The sequence below is a fragment of the Bombina bombina genome, chromosome 2 (genome assembly GCF_027579735.1).
Source record: "Bombina bombina isolate aBomBom1 chromosome 2, aBomBom1.pri, whole genome shotgun sequence".
Lineage (NCBI taxonomy): Eukaryota > Metazoa > Chordata > Amphibia > Anura > Bombinatoridae > Bombina > Bombina bombina.
Window position 1 is genome coordinate 558,134,185 of NC_069500.1, and position 26,582 is coordinate 558,160,766.

Genomic DNA, 26,582 nt, shown 5'->3' on the forward strand with positions numbered 1-26,582 from the left:
ATATGTAATTTAGCTATGTGCATTTAAATGCTCACCTGAATGTCCCTTTAAGTTAAATAAAAAACAAAAACAAACATTGCAGTCTGACACGGAGGAAGGGAGGGAGGCTATGTAATAAAAAATCAACAGTCCTCTGTACATAACTTTACAAGCTAAGCTGCCACCCTGGTTTCTTCTCCTGCCATGCAGGAGATTATGCACAGGCACATCAAAGGTGGGGCAGGCCACACATGATGAGTATCCAGGATAATTCCCGGGACAATAAAGTTCAGGGCCAAAAAGCGAAATCCCAGGATTGTCTTGGGAGATTTAGGACTTTTGGCAACTATGTTCTAAACACTAGTGAGGAAATAAGTTTTATTTGCTTAATGAGTAGGCAGGAGGTCAATGACTTTTACCTCCAGCTTGATAACTGTTCCTTTGGGCATGCGCCAGCCAGCTGTAGAAAACAGGGAGATTAATTTCAGAGCAAACAGGGAGAGACTATTATTTCTCCAACATAGGTGTGTCCGGTCCACGGCGTCATCCTTACTTGTGGGATATTCTCTTCCCCAACAGGAAATTCTCTTCCCCAACAGGAAATGGCAAAGAGCCCAGCAAAGCTGGTCACATGATCCCTCCTAGGCTCCGCCTTCCCCAGTCATTCTCTTTGCCGTAGCACAGGCAACATCTCCACGGAGATGGCTCAGAGTTTTTTGGTGTTTAAATGTAGTTTTTATTCTTCTATCAAGAGTTTGTTATTTTAAAATAGTGCTGGTATGTACTATTTACTCTGAAACAGAAAAGAGATGAAGATTTCTGTTTGTAAGAGGAAAATGATTTTAGCAACCGTTACTAAAATCGATGGCTGTTTCCACACAGGACTGTTGAGAGGAATTAACTTCAGTTGGGGGAAACAGTGAGCAGACTTTGGCTGCTTGAGGTATGACACATTTCTAACAAGACTTGGTAATGCTGGAAGCTGTCATTTTCCCTATGGGATCCGGTAAGCCATTTTCTTAATTTTCAATATAAGAATAAAAGGGCTTCACAAGGGCTTTAAAGACTGGTAGACATTTTTCTGGGCCAAAACGATTACTTTATAAGCATATTTAATGGTTTATAACTTTGGAGAGTTATTTTAATCTTGGGAATTTTATTAAAAAAACGGCAGGCACTGTATTGGACACCTTTCTTCTGTTAAGTGTGATCAGTCCACGGGTCATCATTACTTCTGGGATATTACTCCTCCCCAACAGGAAGTGCAAGAGGATTCACCCAGCAGAGCTGCATATAGCTCCTCCCCTCTACGTCACTCCCAGTCATTCTCTTGCACCCAACGACTAGATAGGATGTGTGAGAGGACTATGGTGATTATACTTAGTTTTATATCTTCAATCAAAAGTTTGTTATTTTAAAATAGCACCGGAGTGTTTTATTACCTCTCTGGCAGAGTTTGAAGAAGAATCTACCAGAGTTTTGCTATGATTTTAGCCGGAGTAGTTAAGATCATATTGCTGTTCTCGGCCATCTGAGGAGTGAGGTAAACTTCAGATCAGGGGACAGCGGGCAGATGAATCTGCATAGAGGTATGCAGCAGTTTTTATTTTCTGACAATGGAATTGATGAGAAAATCCTGCCATACCGATATAATGTCATGTATGTATACTTTACACTTCAGTATTCTGGGGAATGGTACTTCACTAGAATTACACTGTAAGAAAGACATAAAGCTGTTTAATAACTAGAGATTATATTTAACGTTTTTGCTGGAATGTAAAATCGTTTTCATTTGCTGAGGTACTGTGTGAATAAATGTTTGGGCACTATTTTTCCACTTGGCAGTTGCTTAATCTGTTTTCTGACAGTTTCTGTTCTCCCTCACTGCTGTGTGTGAGGGGGAGGGGCCGTTTTTTGGCGCTTTTACTATGCATCAAATATTTCAGTCAGCAACTCATTGTATTCCCTGCATGATCCGGTTCATCTCTACAGAGCTCAGGGGTCTTCAAAACTTATTTTGAGGGAGGTAATTTCTCTCAGCAGAGCTGTGAGAATTATAGTTTGACTGAGATAAAAAACGTTTATTCTGTAATTTGTTTCCTGCTTTCAGAATTTGCTATCTTTGCTAATGGGATTAAACCTTTGCTAAAGTTGTGTTGTTTACAAGGATTGAGGCTATAACTGTTTCAATTTATTAATTTTCAACTGTCATAGATCTTCTGTGCTTCTTAAAGGCACAGTACGTTTTAATATTATTCTAATTGAATTGTATTTCCAAGTTGCAAGTTTATTTGCTAGTGTGTTAAACATGTCTGATTCAGAGGATGATACCTGTGTCATTTGTTGCAATGCCAAAGTGGAGCCCAATAGAAATTTATGTACTAACTGTATTGATGCTACTTTAAATAAAAGTCAATCTGTACAAATTGAACACATTTCACCAAACAACGAGGGGAGAGTTATGCCGACTAACTCGCCTCACGTGTCAGTACCTACATCTCCCGCTCAGAGGGAGGTGCGTGATATTGTAGCGCCGAGTACATCTGGGCGGCCATTACAAATCACATTACAGGATATGGCTACTGTTATGACTGAGGTTTTGGCTAAATTACCAGAACTAAGAGGTAAGCGTGATCACTCTGGGGTGAGAACAGAGTGCGCTGATAATATTAGGGCCATGTCTGACACTGCGTCACAGGTGGCAGAACATGAGGACGGAGAACTTCATTCTGTGGGTGACGGTTCTGATCCAAACAGACTGGATTCAGATATTTCAAATTTTAAATTTAAACTGGAAAACCTCCGTGTATTACTAGGGGAGGTGTTAGCGGCTCTGAATGATTGTAACACAGTTGCAATACCAGAGAAAATGTGTAGGTTGGATAAATATTTTGCGGTACCGACGAGTACTGAGGTTTTTCCTATACCTAAGAGACTTACTGAAATTGTTACTAAGGAGTGGGATAGACCCGGTGTGCCGTTCTCACCCCCTCCGATATTTAGAAAAATGTTTCCAATAGACGCCACCACAAGGGACTTATGGCAAACGGTCCCTAAGGTGGAGGGAGCAGTTTCTACCTTAGCTAAGCGTACCACTATCCCGGTGGAGGATAGCTGTGCTTTTTCAGATCCAATGGATAAAAAGTTAGAGGGTTACCTTAAGAAAATGTTTGTTCAACAAGGTTTTATATTGCAACCCCTTGCATGCATTGCGCCGATCACGGCTGCAGCGGCATTCTGGATTGAGTCTCTGGAAGAGAACATTGGTTCAGCTACTCTGGACGACATTACGGACAGGCTTAGAGTCCTTAAACTAGCTAATTCATTCATTTCGGAGGCCGTAGTACATCTTACTAAACTTACGGCGAAGAATTCAGGATTCGCCATTCAGGCACGCAGGGCGCTGTGGCTAAAATCCTGGTCAGCTGATGTTACTTCTAAGTCTAAATTGCTTAATATACCTTTCAAAGGGCAGACCTTATTCGGGCCCGGGTTGAAAGAGATTATCGCTGACATTACAGGAGGTAAAGGCCATGCCCTGCCTCAGGACAAAGCCAAAGCCAAGACTAGACAGTCTAATTTTCGTTCCTTTCGTAATTTCAAAGCAGGAGCAGCATCAACTTCCTCTGCACCAAAACAGGAAGGAGCTGTTGCTCGCTACAGACAAGGCTGGAAACCTAACCAGTCCTGGAACAAGGGCAAGCAGACTAGGAAACCTGCTGCTGCCCCTAAAACAGCATGAATTGAGGGGCCCCGATCCGGGATCGGATCTAGTGGGGGGCAGACTTTCTCTCTTCGCCCAGGCTTGGGCAAGAGATGTTCAGGATCCCTGGGCGCTAGAGATAATATCTCAGGGATACCTTCTGGACTTCAAATACTCTCCTCCAAGAGAGAGATTTCATCTGTCAAGATTGTCAACAATCCAGACAAAGAAAGAGGCGTTTCTACGCTGCGTACAAGAGCTCTTGTTAATGGGAGTAATCCATCCAGTTCCACGATCGGAACAGGGACAGGGGTTTTACTCAAATCTGTTTGTGGTTCCCAAAAAAGAGGGAACTTTCAGACCAATCCTGGACTTAAAGATCCTAAACAAATTCCTAAGAGTTCCATCGTTCAAGATGGAGACTATTCGGACAATTTTACCTATGATCCAAGAGGGTCAGTACATGACCACTGTAGATTTAAAAGATGCTTACCTTCACATACCGATTCACAAAGATCATTATCGGTACCTAAGGTTTGCCTTCCTAGACAGGCATTACCAGTTTGTGGCTCTTCCATTCGGATTGGCTACAGCTCCAAGAATCTTCACAAAGGTTCTGGGTGCTCTTCTGGCGGTACTAAGACCACGGGGAATCTCGGTAGCTCCATACCTAGACGACATTCTGATACAAGCTTCAAGCTTTCAAACTGCCAAGTCTCATACAGAGTTAGTGCTGGCATTTCTAAGGTCACATGGATGGAAGGTGAACGAAAAGAAAAGTTCACTTGTTCCACTCACAAGAGTTCCCTTCCTGGGGACTCTTATAGATTCTGTAGAAATGAAGATTTACCTGACAGAGGACAGGCTAACAAGACTTCAAAGTGCTTGCCGCACCCTTCATTCCATTCAACACCCGTCAGTGGCTCAATGCATGGAGGTAATCGGCTTAATGGTAGCGGCAATGGACATAGTACCCTTTGCACGCTTACACCTCAGACCACTGCAACTGTGCATGCTAAGTCAGTGGAATGGGGATTACTCAGACTTATCCCCTTCTCTGAATCTGGATCAAGAGACCAGAAATTCTCTTCTATGGTGGCTTTCTCGGCCACATCTGTCCAGGGGGATGCCATTCAGCAGACCAGACTGGACAATTGTAACAACAGACGCCAGCCTTCTAGGTTGGGGTGCCGTCTGGAATTCTCTGAAGGCTCAGGGACAATGGAGTCAGGAGGAGAGTCTCCTGCCAATAAACATTCTGGAATTGAGAGCAGTTCTCAATGCCCTCCTGGCTTGGCCCCACTTGACAACTCGGGGGTTCATCAGGTTTCAGTCGGACAACATCACGACTGTAGCTTACATCAACCATCAGGGAGGGACAAGAAGCTCCCTAGCTATGATGGAAGTATCAAAGATAATTCGCTGGGCAGAGTCTCACTCTTGCCACCTGTCAGCAATCCACATCCCGGGAGTGGAGAACTGGGAGGCGGATTTCTTAAGTCGTCAGACTTTTCATCCGGGGGAGTGGGAACTTCATCCGGAGGTCTTTGCCCAAATACTTCGACGTTGGGGCAAACCAGAGATAGATCTCATGGCGTCTCGACAGAACGCCAAGCTTCCTCGTTACGGGTCCAGATCCAGGGATCCAGGAGCAGTCCTGATAGATGCTCTGACAGCACCTTGGGACTTCAGGATGGCTTACGTGTTTCCACCCTTCCCGTTGCTTCCTCGATTGATTGCCAGAATCAAACAAGAGAGAGCATCAGTGATTCTAATAGCACCTGCGTGGCCACGCAGGACTTGGTATGCAGACCTGGTGGACATGTCATCCTGTCCACCTTGGTCTCTACCTCTGAAACAGGACCTTCTGATACAGGGTCCCTTCAAACATCAAAATCTAACTTCTCTGAAGCTGACTGCTTGGAAATTGAACGCTTGATTTTATCAAGACGTGGATTTTCTGAGTCAGTTATTGATACCTTAATACAGGCTAGGAAACCTGTTACCAGAAAGATTTACCATAAGATATGGCGTAAATACCTATATTGGTGTGAATCCAAAGGTTACTCTTGGAGTAAGGTTAGGATTCCTAGGATATTGTCTTTTCTACAAGAAGGTTTAGAAAAGGGTTTATCTGCTAGTTCATTAAAGGGACAGATCTCAGCTCTGTCCATTCTGTTACACAAACGTCTGTCAGAAGTTCCTGACGTCCAGGCTTTTTGTCAGGCTTTGGCCAGAATTAAGCCTGTGTTTAAAACTGTTGCTCCACCATGGAGTTTAAACCTTGTTCTTAATGTTTTACAGGGCGTTCCGTTTGAACCCCTTCATTCCATTGATATAAAGTTGTTATCTTGGAAAGTTCTATTTTTAATGGCTATTTCCTCGGCTCGAAGAGTCTCTGAATTATCAGCCTTACATTGTGATTCTCCTTATTTGATTTTTCATTCGGATAAGGTAGTCCTGCGTACTAAACCTGGGTTCTTACCTAAGGTAGTTACTAACAGGAATATCAATCAAGAGATTGTTGTTCCTTCTTTATGCCCAAATCCTTTTTCAAAGAAGGAACGTCTACTGCACAACCTGGATGTAGTCCGTGCTCTAAAATTTTACTTACAGGCAACTAAGGAATTTCGACAAACGTCTTCTCTGTTTGTCATTTACTCTGGGCAGAGGAGAGGTCAAAAAGCTTCCGCTACCTCTCTTTCTTTTTGGCTTCGTAGCATAATTCGTTTAGCTTATGAGACTGCTGGACAGCAGCCTCCTGAAAGAATTACAGCTCATTCTACTAGAGCTGTGGCTTCCACTTGGGCCTTCAAGAATGAGGCCTCTGTTGAACAGATTTGCAAGGCTGCAACATGGTCTTCGCTTCATACTTTTTCCAAATTTTACAAATTTGACACTTTTGCTTCATCGGAGGCTATTTTTGGGAGAAATGTTCTTCAGGCAGTGGTTCCTTCTGTATAAAGAGCCTGCCTATCCCTCCCGTCATCCGTGTACTTTTGCTTTGGTATTGGTATCCCAGAAGTAATGATGACCCGTGGACTGATCACACTTAACAGAAGAAAACATAATTTATGCTTACCTGATAAATTCCTTTCTTCTGTAGTGTGATCAGTCCACGGCCCGCCCTGTTTTTAAGGCAGGTAAATATTTTTTAATTTATACTCCAGTCACCACTTCACCCTTGGCTTTTCCTTTCTCGTTGGTCCTTGGTCGAATGACTGGGAGTGACGTAGAGGGGAGGAGCTATATGCAGCTCTGCTGGGTGAATCCTCTTGCACTTCCTGTTGGGGAGGAGTAATATCCCAGAAGTAATGATGACCCGTGGACTGATCACACTACAGAAGAAAGGAATTTATCAGGTAAGCATAAATTATGTTTTTTCACTGGGGGCCTTTTCTAGTCATAGGCAGAGCCTCATTTTCGCGCCACTAATGCGCAGTTGTTTTTGAGAAGCAAGGCATGCAGATGCATGTGTGAGGAGCTCAGATCCACTGAAAAAGCTTATTGAAGGCGTCATTTGGTATCGTATTCCCCTCTGGGCTTGGTTGGGTCTCAGCAAAGCAGATACCAGGGACTGTATAGGGGTTAAATGTAAAAACGGCTCCGGTTCAGTTATTTTAAGAGTTAAAGCTTTCAAATTTGGTGTGCAATACTTTTAAGGCTTTATGACACTGTGGTGAAATTTTGGTGAATTTTGAACATTTCCTTCATACTTTTGCGTATATTCAGTAAAAAAGTGTGTTCAGTTTAAAATTTAAAGAGACAGTAACGGTTTTATTTTAAAACGTTTTTTGTGCTTTGTTATCAAGTTTATGCCTATTAACATGTCTGAACTATCAGATAGACGATGTTCTGTATGTTCAGAAGCCAAGGTTCCTCTCCATTTAAATATATGTGATGAATGTGACAAACAAAGTAGGGACAATGATGCCACTGATAATAATGTTGCCCAAAATGATTCCTTAAGTGAGGGGAGTAAGCATGGTACTGCATCATCTCCTTCTATGTCTACACCAGTCTTGCCCACTCAGGAGGTCCCTAGTGAATCTAGTGCGCCAATCCTCCTTACTATGCAACAATTAACGGCTGTAATGGATAATTCTATTAAAAACATTTTAGCCAAAATGCCCACTTATCAGCGAAAGCGCGACTGCTCTGTTTTAGATACTGAAGAGCATGAGGACGCTGATGATAATGGTTCTGACATGCCCTTACACCAGTCTGAAGGGGCTAGGGAGGTTTTGTCTGAGGGAGAAATTTCAGATTCAGGAAAAATTTCTCAACAAGCTGAACCTGACGTTATTACATTTAAATTTAAATTGGAACATCTCCGCGCTCTGCTTAAGGAGGTGTTATCTACTCTGGATGATTGTGACAATTTGGTCATTCCAGAGAAATTATGTAAGATGGACAGGTTCCTAGAGGTCCCGGTGCCCCCCGAAGCTTTTCCTATACCCAAGCGGGTGGCGGACATTGTAAATAAAGAATGGGAAAGGCCCGGCATACCTTTTGTCCCTCCCCCTATATTTAAGAAATTATTTCCTATGGTCGACCCCAGGAAGGACTTATGGCAGACAGTCCCCAAGGTCGAGGGGGCGGTTTCTACTCTAAACAAACGCACCACTATCCCTATAGAAGATAGTTGTGCTTTCAAAGATCCTATGGATAAAAAATTAGAGGGTTTGCTTAAAAAGATGTTTGTTCAGCAAGGTTACCTTCTACAACCAATTTCATGCATTGTTCCTGTCACTACAGCAGCGTGTTTCTGGTTCGAGGAACTAGAAAAGTCGCTCAATCAAGCATCCTCTTATGAGGAGGTTATGGACAGAGTTCAAGCTCTTAAGTGGGCTAACTCTTTTACCTTAGACGCCACTTTGCAATTAGCTAGATTAGCGGCGAAAAATTCAGGTTTTGCTATTGTGGCGCGCAGAGCGCTTTGGCTGAAGTCTTGGTCAGCGGATGTGTCCTACAAGAACAGATTGCTTAACATCCCTTTCAAGGGGAAAACGCTGTTTGGCCCTGACTTGAAAGAGATTATTTCAGACATCACTGGGGGAAAGGGCCACGCCCTTCCTCAGGATAGGTCTTTTAAGGCTAAAAATAAAACAAATTTTCGTCCCTTTCACAGAAACGGACCAGCCTCGAATTCTACATCCTCTAAGCAAGAGGGTAATTCTTCTCAAACCAAGCCAGCCTGGAGACCGATGCAAGGCTGGAACAAAGGTAAGCAGGCCAAGAAGCCCGCTACCGCTACCAAGACAGCATGAGATGCTGGCCCCCGATCCGGGACCGGATCTGGTGGGGGGCAGACTCTCTCTCTTCGCTCAGGCTTGGGCAAGAGATGTTCAGGATCCTTGGGCGCTAGAAATAGTTTCTCAAGGTTATCTCCTGGAATTCAAGGAACTACCCCCAAGGGGAAGGTTCCACAGGTCTCAATTGTCTTCAGACCAAATAAAAAGACAGGCATTCTTACATTGTGTAGAAGACCTGTTAAAAATGGGAGTGATTCATCCTGTTCCATTAGGAGAACAAGGGATGGGGTTTTACTCCAATCTGTTCATAGTTCCCAAAAAAGAGGGAACATTTAGGCCAATTTTGGATCTCAAGATCCTAAACAAATTTCTCAAGGTCCCATCGTTCAAGATGGAAACCATTCGGACAATTCTTCCTACCATCCAGGAAGGTCAATTCATGACCACGGTGGATTTAAAGGATGCGTATCTACATATTCCTATCCACAAGGAACATCATCGGTTCCTAAGATTTGCCTTTCTGGACAAGCATTACCAGTTTGTGGCACTTCCATTCGGACTAGCCACTGCTCCAAGAATTTTCACAAAGGTACTAGGGTCCCTTCTAGCGGTGCTAAGGCCAAGGGGCATTGCAGTGGTACCCTACTTGGACGACATACTGATTCAAGCGTCGTCTCTACCACAAGCAAAGGCTCATACGGACATTGTCCTAGCCTTTCTCAGATCTCACGGGTGGAAAGTGAACGTAGAAAAAAGTTCTCTATTCCCGTCAACAAGAGTTCCCTTCTTGGGAACAATAATAGACTCCTTGGAAATGAAGATTTTTCTGACAGAAGCCAGAAAATCAAAACTTCTAAGCTCTTGTCAAGTACTTCATTCTGTTCTTCTTCCTTCCATAGCGCAGTGCATGGAAGTAATAGGTTTGATGGTTGCGGCAATGGACATAGTTCCTTTTGCGCAAATTCATCTAAGACCATTACAACTGTGCATGCTCAGACAGTGGAATGGGGATTATACAGATTTGTCCCCGACGATCCAAGTAGATCAGAGGACCAGAGATTCACTCCGTTGGTGGCTGACCCTGGACAACCTGTCCCAAGGGATGAGCTTCAGAAGACCAGAGTGGGTCATTGTAACGACCGACGCCAGCCTGGTGGGCTGGGGCGCGGTCTGGAAACACCTGAAGGCTCAGGGTCTATGGTCTCGGGAAGAATCTCTTCTCCCGATAAACATTCTGGAACTGAGAGCGATATTCAATGCTCTCAAGGCTTGGCCTCAACTAGCAAAGGCCAAATTCATAAGGTTTCAATCAGACAACATGACGACTGTTGCATATATCAACCATCAGGGGGGAACAAGGAGTTCCCTGGCGATGGAAGAAGTGACCAAAGTAATTCAATGGGCGGAGCTTCACTCCTGCCACTTGTCTGCAATCCACATCCCAGGAGTGGAAAATTGGGAAGCAGATTTTCTGAGTCGTCAGACATTTCATCCGGGGGAGTGGGAACTCCATCCGGAAATCTTTGCCCAAATAACTCAATTATGGGGCATTCCAGACATGGATCTGATGGCGTCTCGTCAGAACTTCAAGGTTCCTTGCTACGGGTCCAGATCCAGGGATCCCAAGGCGACTCTAGTAGATGCACTAGTAGCGCCCTGGACCTTCAACCTAGCTTATGTGTTCCCACCGTTTCCTCTCATTCCCAGGCTGGTAGCCAGGATCAATCAAGAGAGGGCTTCGGTGATCTTGATAGCTCCTGCGTGGCCACGCAGAACTTGGTATGCAGACCTGGTGAATATGTCATCGGCTCCACCATGGAAGCTACCTTTGAGACGGGACCTTCTTGTTCAAGGTCCGTTCGAACATCCGAATCTGGCATCACTCCAACTGACTGCTTGGGGATTGAACGCTTGATTTTATCAAAGCGTGGGTTCTCAGATTCTGTCATTGATACTCTTATTCAGGCTAGAAAGCCTGTAACTAGGAAAATTTACCATAAAGTATGGAAGAAATATATCTGTTGGTGCGAATCGAAAGGATTCCCATGGAACAGGGTAAAAATTCCTAAGATTCTATCCTTTCTACAAGAGGGTTTGGAGAAAGGATTATCTGCAAGTTCTTTGAAGGGACAGATTTCTGCTTTATCTGTTTTACTTCACAAGAAGCTGGCGGCTGTGCCAGATGTTCAGGCTTTTGTTCAGGCTCTGGTTAGAATCAAGCCTGTTTACAAACCTTTGACTCCTCCTTGGAGTCTCAATTTAGTTCTTTCAGTTCTTCAAGGGGTTCCGTTTGAACCCTTACATTCCGTAGATATTAAGTTATTATCTTGGAAAGTTTTATTTTTGGTTGCAATTTCTTCTGCTAGAAGAGTTTTAGAGTTATCTGCTCTGCAGTGTTCTCCTCCTTATCTGGTGTTCCATGCAGATAAGGTGGTTTTGCGTACTAAACCTGGTTTTCTTCCGAAAGTTGTTTCTAATAAAAATATTAACCAGGAGATAGTTGTGCCTTCTTTGTGTCCGAATCCAGTTTCAAAGAAGGAACGTTTGTTACACAATTTGGATGTAGTTCGTGCTCTAAAGTTCTATTTAGAGGCTACAAAGGATTTCAGACAAACATCTTCCTTGTTTGTTGTTTATTCTGGTAAAAGGAGAGGTCAAAAAGCAACTTCTACCTCTCTCCCTTTTTGGCTTAAAAGCATCATCAGATTGGCTTATGAGACTGCCGGACGGCAGCCTCCTGAAAGAATCACAGCTCATTCCACTAGGGCTGTGGCTTCCACATGGGCCTTCAAGAACGAGGCTTCTGTTGATCAGATATGTAAGGCAGCGACTTGGTCTTCACTGCACACTTTTACCAAATTTTACAAATTTGATACTTTTGCTTCTTCTGAGGCTATTTTTGGGAGAAAGGTTTTGCACGCCGTGGTGCCTTCCATCTAGGTGACCTGATTTGCTCCCTCCCATCATCCGTGTCCTAAAGCTTTGGTATTGGTTCCCACAAGTAAGGATGACGCCGTGGACCGGACACACCTATGTTGGAGAAAACAGAATTTATGTTTACCTGATAAATTACTTTCTCCAACGGTGTGTCCGGTCCACGGCCCGCCCTGGTTTTTTAATCAGGTCTGATGATTTAATTTCTCTAACTACAGTCACCACGGTATCATATGATTTCTCCTATGCAAATATTCCTCCTTTACGTCGGTCGAATGACTGGGGAAGGCGGAGCCTAGGAGGGATCATGTGACCAGCTTTGCTGGGCTCTTTGCCATTTCCTGTTGGGGAAGAGAATTTCCTGTTGGGGAAGAGAATATCCCACAAGTAAGGATGACGCCGTGGACCGGACACACCGTTGGAGAAAGTAATTTATCAGGTAAACATAAATTCTGTTTTTCTGGGGTGGGAGGGACACTTATTGTGGGAGTGGAAAGGGCATAGGGTTCTTCTGCAAAGAAAAACAAATCCTTTCAGAATGCAGATCCTATCCAGACAAATGACCTATGATGTCACTACAAGTAGGCTTTGTGCTCTGCTTATAAATGCATGGATTTCAAGGCACAAGTTAGTTCCCATCCAGCTAAATGATCTGTAACAGTCGGTCTTTTCACTGATTAGGAAATAGATGATATTTTGACATTTTGGATTCAGCTAAAACCGGACATTTACATGTCCAGTCCTGAGTAAGCAGGAAACCCGGACACACAAAAACCCGAGCTATCCGTGTCAGTCCCAGATGGGTGGCAACCCTTCATTCTGACAGTTTTTAAGAGACCTTTATTGCCTTTTCACCATAGAAATATGCAAGACATATAATTTGAAATAGGGAGGTCCCAGGATTTATATAAGGGATTTTGTGTCTCTATAGCTATCAAGTGACTTTCATAGTTATAATAATCACCTGACAGTAACTGTGTTGTTGATATCAAGGTTTATAGATGATATATTGTGACATTTTAGTACAACTATTTTATATATTTATTTATTTTGCTATGCTGAGTTTAGATAGGGGTAGTAGCATGCATACATCGTCAATCTGGATTAAGCTACCCCTCTGGGAATATTTTTAGAGTTGGATAATTTAGACCTATCATTTTCTGTATAAATTGCAAGATGGTGCAAAGTCAGAAAAAAAAGTTATCTTCTGATTCTAATTTTAATGAGCATCACAGGTGTAAAATCCTAAATTCTGGTATTTTGGGAAGGTGAATTGATGCTTAATGTGGGACAATAAAATGTGTGCTTTAAATATTTAGGAAATAATGATACTGCTAGTTTCCATGTACACCATTGTCATCAAATGGCATTTTCATATACTGACGTTTTTCATTGTAAGGGTTTTTCTGCAGACTAAAGTTATTTTCTAAAAATGCTTGGTCGAGGGGGGGGGGGGGGAGAGTTTCTAAGCACAACGAAGAGCAAAGTGTGTAGCTAGATTTAAAAAAAAAAAAAAAAAAATGATGACCTTTGTGTTTGAAGAGATATCAAATCTAGAAACATACCTGCAAAATGTAAGGACAAAACCATTAAATGTTTTTTTTTATCTGTGGGGTGAAAAAACTAAATTAGATTTCTTGCAAAATTATTAAACTCTTTTATATTCAGATTAATTTTAGATTAATACAATTGTTGCATTTATTTATACATTAAAACTTCATACTGTAATGGAATATAATTTTATTGAAAGAATAATATATATTCCATGGCAACCTAAGGGTTAAAAAAACTGTTCAAGATTGCACATCAAAATCTTTTGTAATCAGATTTATAGGTTGCTGTATTCTTTAGAATTTAACACCATGACATGATCTATAAGGTGACTTTTTCTCTTTTTTATTTATTTGTTTCTCTGACAGAATTTACTGTGCCATCTCTTTTCCTCATCAGACCTGGGATTTCATGAAGACTATAAAGCTATTGATCAGCTTGGGTGTATGACGTCTGACTACTATGAAAAGCTTTTGAAAAATGTAAGAATTTCTCTTGCTCCTAATGATCATGTTTAATCAGTAGGCTGTAATAATAACAAGCCATGCACGAGGGAGAAAAATGGTGCTTCCCAGTGAACAAATATACAGCAAGCTCTTCATTCAGCTCACATTATAATACAAGTGATAACGATGTTACAAATGGCCACATGGTCAATTTAAAGGGACATAACAGAAATTATCAAATTCACTTAGGACCATGTTACAATAGGATTGGTTTTTCAAAATGCTTCATTGAAAAGGGACACTGTTCTCAGTTGTTTTTTTATTATTCTTATGAAAGTGAAACATTTTAAACATCTACAGTGAGCTGCTCTTTGTGGGATCCACAGCCACTGACAATTGGCTCTTAAGGGGACACTGAACCCAAATTTCTCTTGTAAGGTGTATCCAGTCCACGGATCATCCATTACTTGTGGGATATTCTCCTTCCCAACAGGAAGTTGCAAGAGGATCACCCACAGCAGAGCTGCTATATAGCTCCTCCCCTAACTGCCATATCCAGTCATTCTCTTGCAACTCTCAACAAGCATGGAGGTAGTAAGAGGAAAGTGGTGAAATCTAGCTGTTATCTTGCTTCAATCAAAAGTTTGTTATTTTTAAATGGTACCGGAGTTGTACTATTTTGTCCCAGGCAGAAAAAATAGAAGAATCTGCCTGTGATTTCTATGATCTTAGCAGGTTGTAACTAAGATCCATTGCTGTTCTCACACATGACTGAAGAGAGAGGTAACTTCAGCGGGGGAATGGCGTGCAGGTTATCCTGCTATGAGGTATGTGCAGTTAAGATTTTTTCTAGAAGATGTGAATGCTAGAAAATGCTGCTGATACCAAAATTATGTAAGGTAAGCCTGAATACAGTGATTTAATAGCGACTGGTATCATGCTTACTTTCTGAGGTCATACTCTTTTATATTTACAATATAAAACGTTTGCTGGCATGTTTAAACGTTTTTATATATACTTTGGTGATAAAACTTTATTGGGGCCTAGTTTTTTCCACATGGCTGGCTTAAATTTGCCTAGAAACAGTTTCCTGAGGCTTTCCACTGTGTTACTATGAGTGGGAGGGGCCTAATTTAGCGCTTTTTTTGCACAGTAACTTTAACAGACTGAGACATCCAGCTTCCTCCAGGAGTCCCCTGAATGCTATAGGACATCTCTAAAGGGCTCTTAGGCTTTCCAAAATTGTTTGTTGGGGAAGGTAGGCCCACAGCAAGGCTGTGGCAGGTTGGTGTGACTGTTAAAAAACGTCTATATCGTTTTTTTTAATCTGTTTTTTTGAACTAAGGGGTTAATCATCCATTTGCAAGTGGGTGCAATGCTCTGTTAGCTTATTATACACACTTTAAAAATTTTGTTTGATTTACTGCCTTTTTTCACTGTTTTTCAAATTCTGACAAAATTTGTTTCTCTTAAAGGCACAGTACCGTTTCTTATATTTGCTTGTTAACTTGATTTAAAGTGTTTTCCAAGCTTGCTAGTCTCATTGCTAGTCTGTACAAACATGTCTGACATAGAGGAAACTCCTTGTTCATTATGTTTAAAAGCCATGGTGGAACCCCCTCTTAGAATGTGTACCAAATGTACTGATTTCACTTTAAGCAATAAAGATCATATTATGTCTTTAAAAAATTTATCAGCAGAGGAATCTGATGAGGGGGGAAGTTATGCCGACTAACTCTCCCCACGTGTCAGATCCTTTGACTCCCGCTCAAGGGACTCACGCTCAAATGGCGCCAAGTACATCTAGGGCGCCCATAGCGTTTACTTTACAAGACATGGCGGCAGTCATGGATAATACACTGTCAGCGGTATTAGCCAGACTACCTGAATTTAGAGGAAAGCGAGATAGCTCTGGAGTTAGACGAAATACAGAGCATACTGACGCTTTAAGAACTATGTCTGATACTGCCTCACAATATGCAGAAGCTGAAGAAGGAGAGCTTCTTTCTGTGGGTGATGTTTCTGACTCAGGGAAGGTGATGCAACCTGATTCTGATATCTCTACATTTAAATTTAAGCTTGAACACCTTCGCGTGTTACTCAGGGAGGTTTTAGCTGCTCTGAATGACTGTGATACAATTGCAGTGCCAGAGAAATTGTGTAGACTGGATAAATACTATGCAGTGCCGGTGTGCACTGATGTTTTCTTTCATGTAATTAGCAAGAGTCCATGAGCTAGTGACGTATGGGATATACATTCCTACCAGGAGGGGCAAAGTTTCCCAAACCTCAAAATGCCTATAAATACACCCCTCACCACACCCACAAATCAGTTTTACAAACTTTGCCTCCCATGGAGGTGGTGAAGTAAGTTTGTGCTAGATTCTTCGTTTATATGCTCTTCGCAGCAGGCTGAAGCCCGGTTTTCCTCTCAGTGTGCAGTGAATGTCAGAGGGATGTGAAGAGAGTATTGCCTATTTGAATTCAATGATCTCCTTCTACGGGGTCTATTTCATAGGTTCTCTGTTATCGGTCGTAGAGATTCATCTCTTACCTCTCTTTTCAGATCGACGATATACTCTTATATATACCATTACCTCTACTGATTCTCGTTTCAGTACTGGTTTGGCTTTCTACTACATGTAGATGAGTGTCCTGGGGTAAGTAAGTCTTATTTTTGTGACACTCTAAGCTATGGTTGGGCACTTTTATATACAGGGAGTGCAGAATTATTAGGCAAATGAGTATTTTGACCACATCATCCTCTTTATGCAAGTTGTCTTACTCCAAGCTGTATAGGCTCGAAAGCCTACTACCAATTAAGCATATTAGGTGATGTGCATCTCTGTAATGAGAAGGGGTGTGGTCTAATGACATCAACACCCTATATCAGGTGTGCATAATTATTAGGCAACTTCCTTTCCTTTGGCAAATGGGTCAAAAGAAGGACTTGACAGTCTCAGAAAAGTCAAAAATAGTGAGATATCTTGCAGAGGGATGCAGCACTCTTAAAATTGCAAAGCTTCTGAAGCGTGATCATCGAACAATCAAGCGTTTCATTCAAAATAGTCAACAGGCTCGCAAGAAGCGTGTGGTAAAACCAAGGCGCAAAATAACTGCCCATGAACTGAGAAAAGTCAAGCGTGCAGCTGCCAAGATGCCACTTGCCACCAGTTTGGCCATATTTCAGAGCTGCAACATCACTGGAGTGCCCAAAAGCACAAGGTGTGCAATACTCAGAGACATGGCCAAGGTAAGAAAGGCTGAAAGACGACCACCACTGAACAAGACACACAAGCTGAAACGTCAAGACTGGGCCAAGAAATATCTCAAGACTGATTTTTCTAGGGTTTTATGGACTGATGAAATGAGAGTGAGTCTTGATGGGCCAGATGGATGGGCCCGTGGCTGGATTGGTAAAGGGCAGAGAGCTCCAGTCCGACTCAGACGCCAGCAAGGTGGAGGTGGAGTACTGGTTTGGGCTGGTATCATCAAAGATGAGCTTGTGGGGCCTTTTCGGGTTGAGGATGGAGTCAAGCTCAACTCCCAGTCCTACTGCCAGTTTCTGGAAGACACCTTCTTCAAGCAGTGGTACAGGAAGAAGTCTGCATCCTTCAAGAAAAACATGATTTTCATGCAGGACAATGCTCCATCACACGCGTCCAAGTACTCCACAGCGTGGCTGGCAAGAAAGGGTATAAAAGAAGAAAATCTAATGACATGGCCTCCTTGTTCACCTGATCTGAACCCCATTGAGAACCTGTGGTCCATCATCAAATGTGAGATTTACAAGGAGGGAAAACAGTACACCTCTCTGAACAGTGTCTGGGAGGCTGTGGTTGCTGCTGCACGCAATGTTGATGGTGAACAGATCAAAACACTGACAGATTCCATGGATGGCAGGCTTTTGAGTGTCCTTGCAAAGAAAGGTGGCTATATTGGTCACTGATTTGTTTTTGTTTTGTTTTTGAATGTCAGAAATGTATATTTGTGAATGTTGAGATGTTATATTGGTTTCACTGGTAAAAATAAATAATTGAAATGGGTATATATTTGTTTTTTGTTAAGTTGCCTAATAATTATGCACAGTAATAGTCACCTGCACACACAGATATCCCCCTAAAATAGCTAAAACTAAAAACAAACTAAAAACTACTTCCAAAAATATTCAGCTTTTATATTAATGAGTTTTTCGGGTTCATTGAGAACATGGTTGTTGTTCAATAATAAAATTAATCCTCAAAAATACAACTTGCTTAATAATTCTGCACTCCCTGTAAAGTTCTAAATATATGTGTTTAAACATTTATTTGCCTTGATTCAGGATGTTCAACATTCCTTATTTCAGACAGTCAGTTTCATTATTTGGGATAATGCATTTGAATAATCAATTTTTCTTACCTTAAAATTTGACTTTTTTTTCCTGTGGGCTGTTAGGCTCGCGGGGGCTGAAAATGCTTCATTTTATTGCGTCATTCTTGGCGCTGACTTTTTTGGCTCAAAAATTTTCTTTGTCATTTCCGGCGTCATACTTGTCGCCGGAAGTTGCGTAATTTTTTTGACGTTTTTGCGCCAAAAATGTCGGTGTCAACGGATGTGGCGTCATTTTTGGCGCTTAAAGCATTTAGGCGCCAAATAATGTGGCCGTCTTTTTTGGCGCTTAAAAATATGGGCGTCATTATTGTCTCCACATTATTTAAGTCTCATTGTTTATTTGCTTCTGGTTGCTAGAAGCTTGTTCATTGGCATTTTTTCCCATTCCTGAAACTGTCATTTAAGGAATTTGATCAATTTTGCTTTATATGTTGTTTTTTCTATTACATATTGCAAGATGTCTCAGATTGACCCTGAATCAGAAGATACTTCTGGAAAATTGCTGCCTGATGCTGGATCTACCAAAGTTAAGTGTATTTGTTGTAAACTTGTGGTAACTGTTCCTCCGGCTGTTGTTTGTAATGAATGTCATGACAAACTTGTTAATGCAGATAATATTTCCTTTAGTAATGTTCCATTACCTGTTGCTGTTCCATCAACATCTAATATTCAGGGTGTTCCTGTTAACATAAGAGATTTTGTTTCTAAATCTATTAAGAAGGCTATGTCTGTTATTCCTCCTTCTAGTAAACGTAAAAGGTCTTTTAAAACTTCTCATTTTTCAGATTAATTTTTAAATGAACATCATCATTTTGATTCTGATAATGATTTTTCTGGTTCAGAGGATTCTGTTTCAGAGGTTGATACTGATAAATCTTCATATTTATTTAAAATGGAATTTATTCGTTCTTTACTTAAAGAAGTCTTAATTGCATTAGAAATAGAGGAATCTGGTCCTCTTGATACTAAATCTAAACGCTTGAATACGGTTTTTAAACCTCCTGTAGTTATTCCAGAGGTTTTTCCTGTCCCTGATGCTATTTATGAAGTAATTTCCAGGGAATGGAATAATTTGGGTAATTCATTTACTCCTTCTAAACGGTTTAAGCAATTATATCCTGTGCCATCTGACAGATTAGAGTTTTGGGATAAAATCCCTAAGGTTGATGGGGCTATCTCTACTCTTGCTAAACGTACTACTATTCCTACGGCAGATAGTACTTCCTTTAAGGATCCTTTAGATAGGAAAATTGAATCCTTTCTAAGAAAAGCTTACTTATGTTCAGGTAATCTTCTTCGACCTGCTATATCTTTGGCGGATGTTGCTGCAGCTTCAACTTTCTGGTTGGAAGCTTTAGCACAACAAGTAACAGATCATAATTCTCATAGCATTGTTAATCTTCTTCAACATGCTAATAACTTTATTTGTGATGCCATCTTTGATATCATTAGGGTTGATGTCAGGTATATGTCTTTAGCTATTTTAGCTAGAAGAGCTTTATGGCTTAAAACTTGGAATGCTGATATGTCTTCTAAGTCAACTTTGCTTTCCCTTTCTTTCCAGGGTAATAAATTGTTTGGTTCACAGTTGGATTCTATTATTTCAACTGTTACTGGGGGGAAAGGAACTTTTTTACCACAGGATAAAAAATCTAAAGGTAAATTTAGGTCTGCTAATCGTTTTCGTTCCTTTCGTCACAATAAGGAACAAAAACCTGATCCTTCCCCTACAGGAGCAGTATCAGTTTGGAAACCATCTCCAGTCTGGAATAAATCCAAGCCTTTTAGAAAGCCAAAGCCAGCTCCCAAGTCCACATGAAGGTGCGGCCCTCATTCCAGCCCAGCTGGTAGGGGGCATATTACGTTTTTTCAAAGAAATTTGGATCAATTCGATTCACAATCTTTGGATTCAGAATATTGTTTCACAAGGGTACAGAATAGGCTTCATGATAAGGCCTCCTGCAAGAAGATTTTTTCTTTCCCGTGTCCCAATAAATCCAGTGAAGGCTCAAGCATTTCTGAAATGTGTTTCAGATCTAGAGTTGGCTGGAGTAATTGTGCCAGTTCCAGTTTTGGAACAGGGGCTGGGGTTTTACTCAAATCTCTTCATTGTACCAAAGAAGGAGAATTCCTTCAGACCAGTTCTGGATTTAAAAATATTGAATCGTTATGTAAGGATACCAACATTCAAAATGTTAACTATAAGGACTATTCTGCCTTTTGTTCAGCAAGGGCATTATATGTCCACAATAGATTTACAAGATGCATATCTGCATATTCCGATTCATCCAGATCACTATCAGTTTCTGAGATTCTCTTTTCTAAACAAGCATTAGCAGTTTGTGGCTCTGCCGTTTGGCCTAGCAACAGCTCCAAGGATTTTTACAAAGGTTCTCTGTGCCCTTCTATCTGTAATCAGAGAACAGGGTATTGTGGTATTTCCTTATTTGGACGATATCTTGGTACTTGCTCAGTCTTCACATTTAGCCGAATCTCATACGAATCGACTTGTATCGTTTCTTCGAGAACATGGTTGGAGGATCAATTTACCAAAGAGTTTGTTGATTCCTCAGACAAGGGTAACCTTTTTAGGTTTCCAGATAGATTCAGTGTCCATGACCCTGTCGCTGACGGACAAGAGACGTCTGAAATTGGTTTCAGCTTGTCGAAACCTTCAGTCTCAATCATTCCCTTCGGTAGCCTTATGCTTGGAAATTCTAGGTCTTATGACTGCTGCATCGGACGCGATCCCCTTTGCTCGTTTTCACATGCGACCTCTTCAGCTCTGTATGCTGAACCAGTGGTGCAGGGATTATACAGAGATATCACAATTAATATCTTTAAAACCGATTGTACGACACTCTCTGACGTGGTGGACAGACCACCATCGTTTAGTTCAGGGGGCTTCTTTTGTTCTTCCGACCTGGACTATGATCTCAACAGATGCAAGTCTGACAGGATGGGGAGCTGTATGGGGGTCTCAGACAGCACAAGGGGTTTGGGAATCTCAGGAGGCGAGATTACCAATCAACATTTTGGAACTCCGTGCGATTTTCAGAGCTGTTCAGTCGTGGCCTCTTCTAAAGAGAGAGTCGTTCATTTGTTTTCAGACAGACAATGTCACAACCGTGGCATATGTCAATCATCAAGGAGGGACTCACAGTCCTCTTGCTATGAAAGGAGTATGTCTAATACTTGTATGGGCGGAATCCAGCTCCTGTCTAATTTCTGCGGTTCATATCCCAGGTATAGACAATTGGGAAGCGGATTATCTCAGTCGCCAAACATTACATCCGGGCGAATGGTCTCTTCACCCAGAGGTATTTCTTCAGATTGTTCAAATATGGGGACTTCCAGAAATAGATCTGATGGCTTCTCATCTAAACAAGAAGCTTCCCAGGTATCTGTCCAGATCCAGGGATCCTCAGGCGGAAGCAGTAGATGCATTGTCACTTCCTTGGAAGTATCATCCTGCCTATATCTTTCCGCCTCTAGTTCTTCTTCCAAGAGTGATTTCCAAGATTCTAAAGAAGCGTTCGTTTGTTCTGCTGGTGGCTCCAGCATGGCCTCACAGGTTTTGGTATGCGGATCTTGTCCGGATGGCTACTTGCCAACCGTGGACTCTTAAAACCAGACCTTCTATCGCAAGGTCCTTTTTTCCATCAGGATCTCAAATCCTTAAATTTGAAGGTATGGAGATTGAACGCTTGATTCTCAGTCATAGAGGTTTCTCTGACTCCGTAATTAATACTATGTTACAGGCTCGTAAATCTGTTTCTAGGAAGATATATTATCGAGTCTGGAAGACTTACATTTCTTGGTGTTCTCATCATTTTTCTTGGCATTCTTTTAGAATTCCTAGAATTTTACAGTTTCTTCAGGATGGTTTGGATAAAGGTTTGTCTGCAAGTTCCTTGAAAGGACAAATCTCTGCTCTTTCTGTTCTTTTTCACAGAAAGATTGCTAATCTTCCTGATATTCATTGTTTTGTACAGGCTTTGGTTCGTATAAAACCTGTCATTAAGTCAATTTCTCCTCCTTGGAGTTTGAATTTGGTTCTGGGGGCTCTTCAAGCTCCTCCGTTTGAACCTATGCATTCGCTGGATATTAAATTACTTTCTTGGAAAGTTTTGTTTCTTTTGGCCATCTCTTCTGCTAGAAGAGTTTCTGAATTTTCTGCTCTTTCTTGTGAGTCTCCTTTTCTGATTTTTCATCAGGATAAGGTGGTGTTGCGAACTTCATTTAAATTTTTACCTAAGGTTGTGAATTCTAACAACATTAGTAGAGAAATTGTGGTTCCTTCTTTGTGTCCTAATCCTAAGAACTCTAAGGAAAGATCGTTGCATTCTTTGGATGTAGTTAGAGCTTTGAAATATTATGTTGAAGCTACTAAAGATTTCCGAAAGACTTCTAGTCTATTTGTTATCTTTTCTGGTTCTAGGAAAGATCAGAAGGCTTCTGCCATTTCTTTGGCATCTTGGTTAAAGTCTTTGATTCATCATGCTTATGTTGAGTCGGGTAGAACTCCGCCTCAAAGGATTACAGTTCATTCGACTAGGTCAGTCTCTACTTCCTGGGCATTTAGGAATGAAGCTTCGGTTGATCAGATTTGCAAAGCAGCAACTTGGTCTTCTTTGCATACTTTTACTAAATTCTACCATTTTGATGTGTTTTTCTTCTTCTGAAGCAGTCTTTGGTAGAAAAGTACTCCAGGCAGCTGTTTCAGTTTGATTCTTCTGCTTATAATTTCAGTTTTTTTCATTTAAACTTTGTTTTGGGGTGTGGATTATTTTTCAGCGGAATTGGCTGTCTTTATTTTATCCCTCCCTCTCTAGTGACTCTTGCGTGGAAGATCCACATCTTGGGTATTCATTATCCCATACGTCACCAGCTCATGGACTCTTGCTAATTACATGAAAGAAAACATAATTTATGTAAGAACTTACCTGATAAATTCATTTCTTTCATATTAGCAAGAGTCCATGAGGCCCACCCTTTTTGAGGTGGTTATGATTTTTTTGTATAAAGCACAATTATTCCAATTCCTTATTTTTTATGCTTTCGCACTTTTTTCTTATCACCCCACTTCTTGGCTATTCGTTAAACTGATTTGTGGGTGTGGTGAGGGGTGTATTTATAGGCATTTTGAGGTTTGGGAAACTTTGCCCCTCCTGGTAGGAATGTATATCCCATACGTCACTAGCTCATGGACTCTTGCTAATATGAAAGAAATGAATTTATCAGGTAAGTTCTAACATAAATTATGTTTTTCCAATACCTAAAAGGTTTGCAGAAATTATTACTAAGGAATGGGATAGACCAGGTGTGCCGTTCTCTCCCCTTCCTATTTTTAGAAAAATGTTTCCAATAGACGCCACCACACGGGACTTATGGCAGACAGTTCTACTATCCCTGTCGAGGACAGTTGTGCTTTCTTAGATCCAATGGATAAAAAGTTAGAGGGTTACCTTAAGAAAATGTTTATTCAACAAGGTTTTATCCTACAGCCCCTTGAATGGATTGCTCCTGTCACTGCTGCTGCGGCGTTCTGGTTTGAGTCTCTGGAAGAGGCTTTACAGGTAGCGACTCTATTGGATGACATACTTGACAAGCTTAGAGCGCTTAAGCTAGCCAATTCTTTTGTTTCTGATGCCATTGTTCATTTGACTAAACTAACGGCTACGAATTCTGGTTTTGCTATCCAGGCGCGCAGAGCGATATGGCTTAAATCATGGTCAGCTGACGTTACTTCAAAGTCTAAGCTGCTTAACATTCCCTTCAAGGGGCAGACCCTATTCGGGCCTGGTTTGAAGGAGATTATTGCTGATATCACTGGAGGAAAAGGTCATGCCCTTCCTCAGGATGGTCCAAATCGTGCCTTTCGAAACTTCAAGGCAAGTGCGGCATCAACTTCCTCTAATGCAAACAAGAGGGAACTTTTGCTCAGTCCAAGACGGTCTGGAGACCTAACCAGACCTGGAACAAAGGTAAGCAGGCCAAAAAGCCTGCTGCTGCCTCTAAGACAGCATGAAGGAACGGCCCACTATCCGGTAACGGATCTAGTAGGGGGCAGACTTTCGCTCTTCGCCCATTCGTGGGCAAGAGATGTCCAGGATCCCTGGGCGTTGGAAATTATATCCCAGGGATATCTTCTGGACTTCAAGGCTTCCCTCCCAAAAGGGAGATTTCACCTTTCACAATTATCTGCAAACCAGATAAAGAGAGAGGCATTCTTACACTGTGTACAAGACCACCTAGTTATGGGAGTGATCCATCCAGTTCCAAAGGAGGAACAGGGACAGGGATTTTACTCAAATCTGTTTGTGGTTCCCAAAAAAGAGGGAACCTTCAGACCAATTTTGGATCTAAAGATCTTAAACAAATTCCTCAGAGTTCCATCATTCAAGATGGAGACTATTCGTACCATCCTACCTATGATCCAGGAGGGTCAATACATGACTACAGTGGATTTAAAGGATGCTTATCTTCACATTCCGATACACAAAGATCATCGGTTTCTCAGGTTTGCCTTCCTAGACAGGCATTACCAGTTTGTAGGTCTTCCCTTTGGGTTAGCTACAGCCCCAAGAATTTTCACGAAGGTTCTGGGGTCGCTTCTGGCGGTTCTAAGGCCGTGGGGCATAGCAGTGGCCCCTTATTTAGACGACATCCTGATTCAGTGGTCAAACTTCCAAATTGCCAAGTCTCATACGGACATAGTGTTGGCATTTCTGAGGTCGCATGGGTGGAAGGTGAACGAGGAAAAGAGTTCTCTATCCCCCCTCACAAGAGTTTCCTTCCTAGGGACTCTGATAGATTCTGTAGAAATGAAAATTTACCTGACCGAGTCCAGGTTATCAAAACTTCTAAATTCATGCCGTGTTCTTTATTCCATTCCTCGCCCTTCGGTGGCTCAGTGCATGGAAGTAATCGGCTTAATGGTAGCGGCAATGGACATAGTGCTGTTCGCACGCCAACATCTCAGACCGCTGCAACTCTGCATGCTCAGTCAGTGGACTCAGTTAGCAACTCTGAGGTTCATCAGATTTCAGTCGGACAATATCACGACTGTGGCTTACATCAACCATCAAGGGGGAACAAGTTCCCTAGTGATGTTAGAAGTCTCAAAGATAATTCGCTGGACAGAGATTCACTCTTGCCACCTATCAGCTATCCATATCCCAGGTGTAGAGAACTGGGAGGCGGATTTTCTAAGTCGACAGACTTTTCATCCGGGGGAGTGGGAGCTCCATCCGGAGGTGTTTGCACAATTGATTCATCATTGGGGCAAACCAGAACTGGAACTCATGGCGTCTTGCCAGAACGCCAAGCTTCCTTGTTACAGATCCAGGTCCAGGGACCCCAAGGCAACGCTGATAGATGCTCTAGCAGCGCCTTGGTCCTTCAACCTGGCTTATGTGTTTCCACCGTTTCCTCTGCTCTCTCGTCTGATTGCCAAGATCAAGCAGGAGAGAGCATTGGTGATCTTGATAGCGCCTGCGTGGTCACGCAGGACTTGGTATGCAGATCTGGTGGACATGTCATCCTTTCCACCATGGACTCTGCCGCTGAGACAAGACCTTCTACTTCAAGGTCCTTTCAACCATCCAAATCTAATTTCTCTGAGGCTGACTACCTGGAGATTAAACGCTTGATTTTATCAAAGCGTGGTTTCTCCGAGTCAGTCATTGATACCTTAATTCAGGCACGAAAGCCTGTCACCAGGAAAATCTATCATAAGATATGGCGTAAATATCTTTATTGGTGTGAATCCAAGGGCTACTCATGGAGTAAGGTCAAGATTCCAGGATATTATCTTTTCTCCAAGAAGGATTGGAAAAAGGATTGTCAGCTAGTTCCTTAAAGGGACAGATTTCTGCGCTGTCTATTCTTTTGCACAAGCGTCTGGCGGATGTTCCAGACGTTCAGGCATTTTGTCAGGCTTTAGTTAGAATCAAGCCTGTGTTTAAACCTGTTGCTCGACCTTGGAGCTTAAATTTGGTTCTTCAGGGGGTTCCGTTTGAACCTCTTCATTCCATAGATATCAAACTTTTATCTTGGAAAGTTCTTTTTTTGGTAGCTATTTCCTCGGCTTGTAGAGTTTCCGAGTTATCTGCCTTACAATGTGATTCTCCTTATCTGATCTTCCATGCAGATAAGGTAGTTCTGCGTACCAAACCTGAGTTTTTACCTAAGGTGGCATCTAATAAGAACATCAATCAAGAGATTGTTGTTCCGTCTTTTTGTCCTAATCCTTCTTCAAAGAAGGAACGTCTATTACACAATCTGGACGTGGTTCGTGCTTTAAAGTTTTACTTACAAGCTACTAAAGATTTTCAG

General features: G+C 41.9%; 1 protein-coding gene across 2 annotated transcripts in view; it reads left to right on the forward strand.

Annotated features, from left to right (window-relative positions):
• Window positions 1–26,582, forward strand: part of FANCC (FA complementation group C) — a 1,120,322-nt gene that overhangs the window by 469,685 nt on the left and 624,055 nt on the right. For both annotated transcript variants that reach the window (XM_053702420.1, XM_053702421.1), the window contains exon 5: window positions 13,791–13,904. In XM_053702420.1, the coding sequence (XP_053558395.1) occupies window positions 13,791–13,904 (114 nt within the window). The remainder of the gene's footprint in view (window positions 1–13,790; window positions 13,905–26,582) is intronic.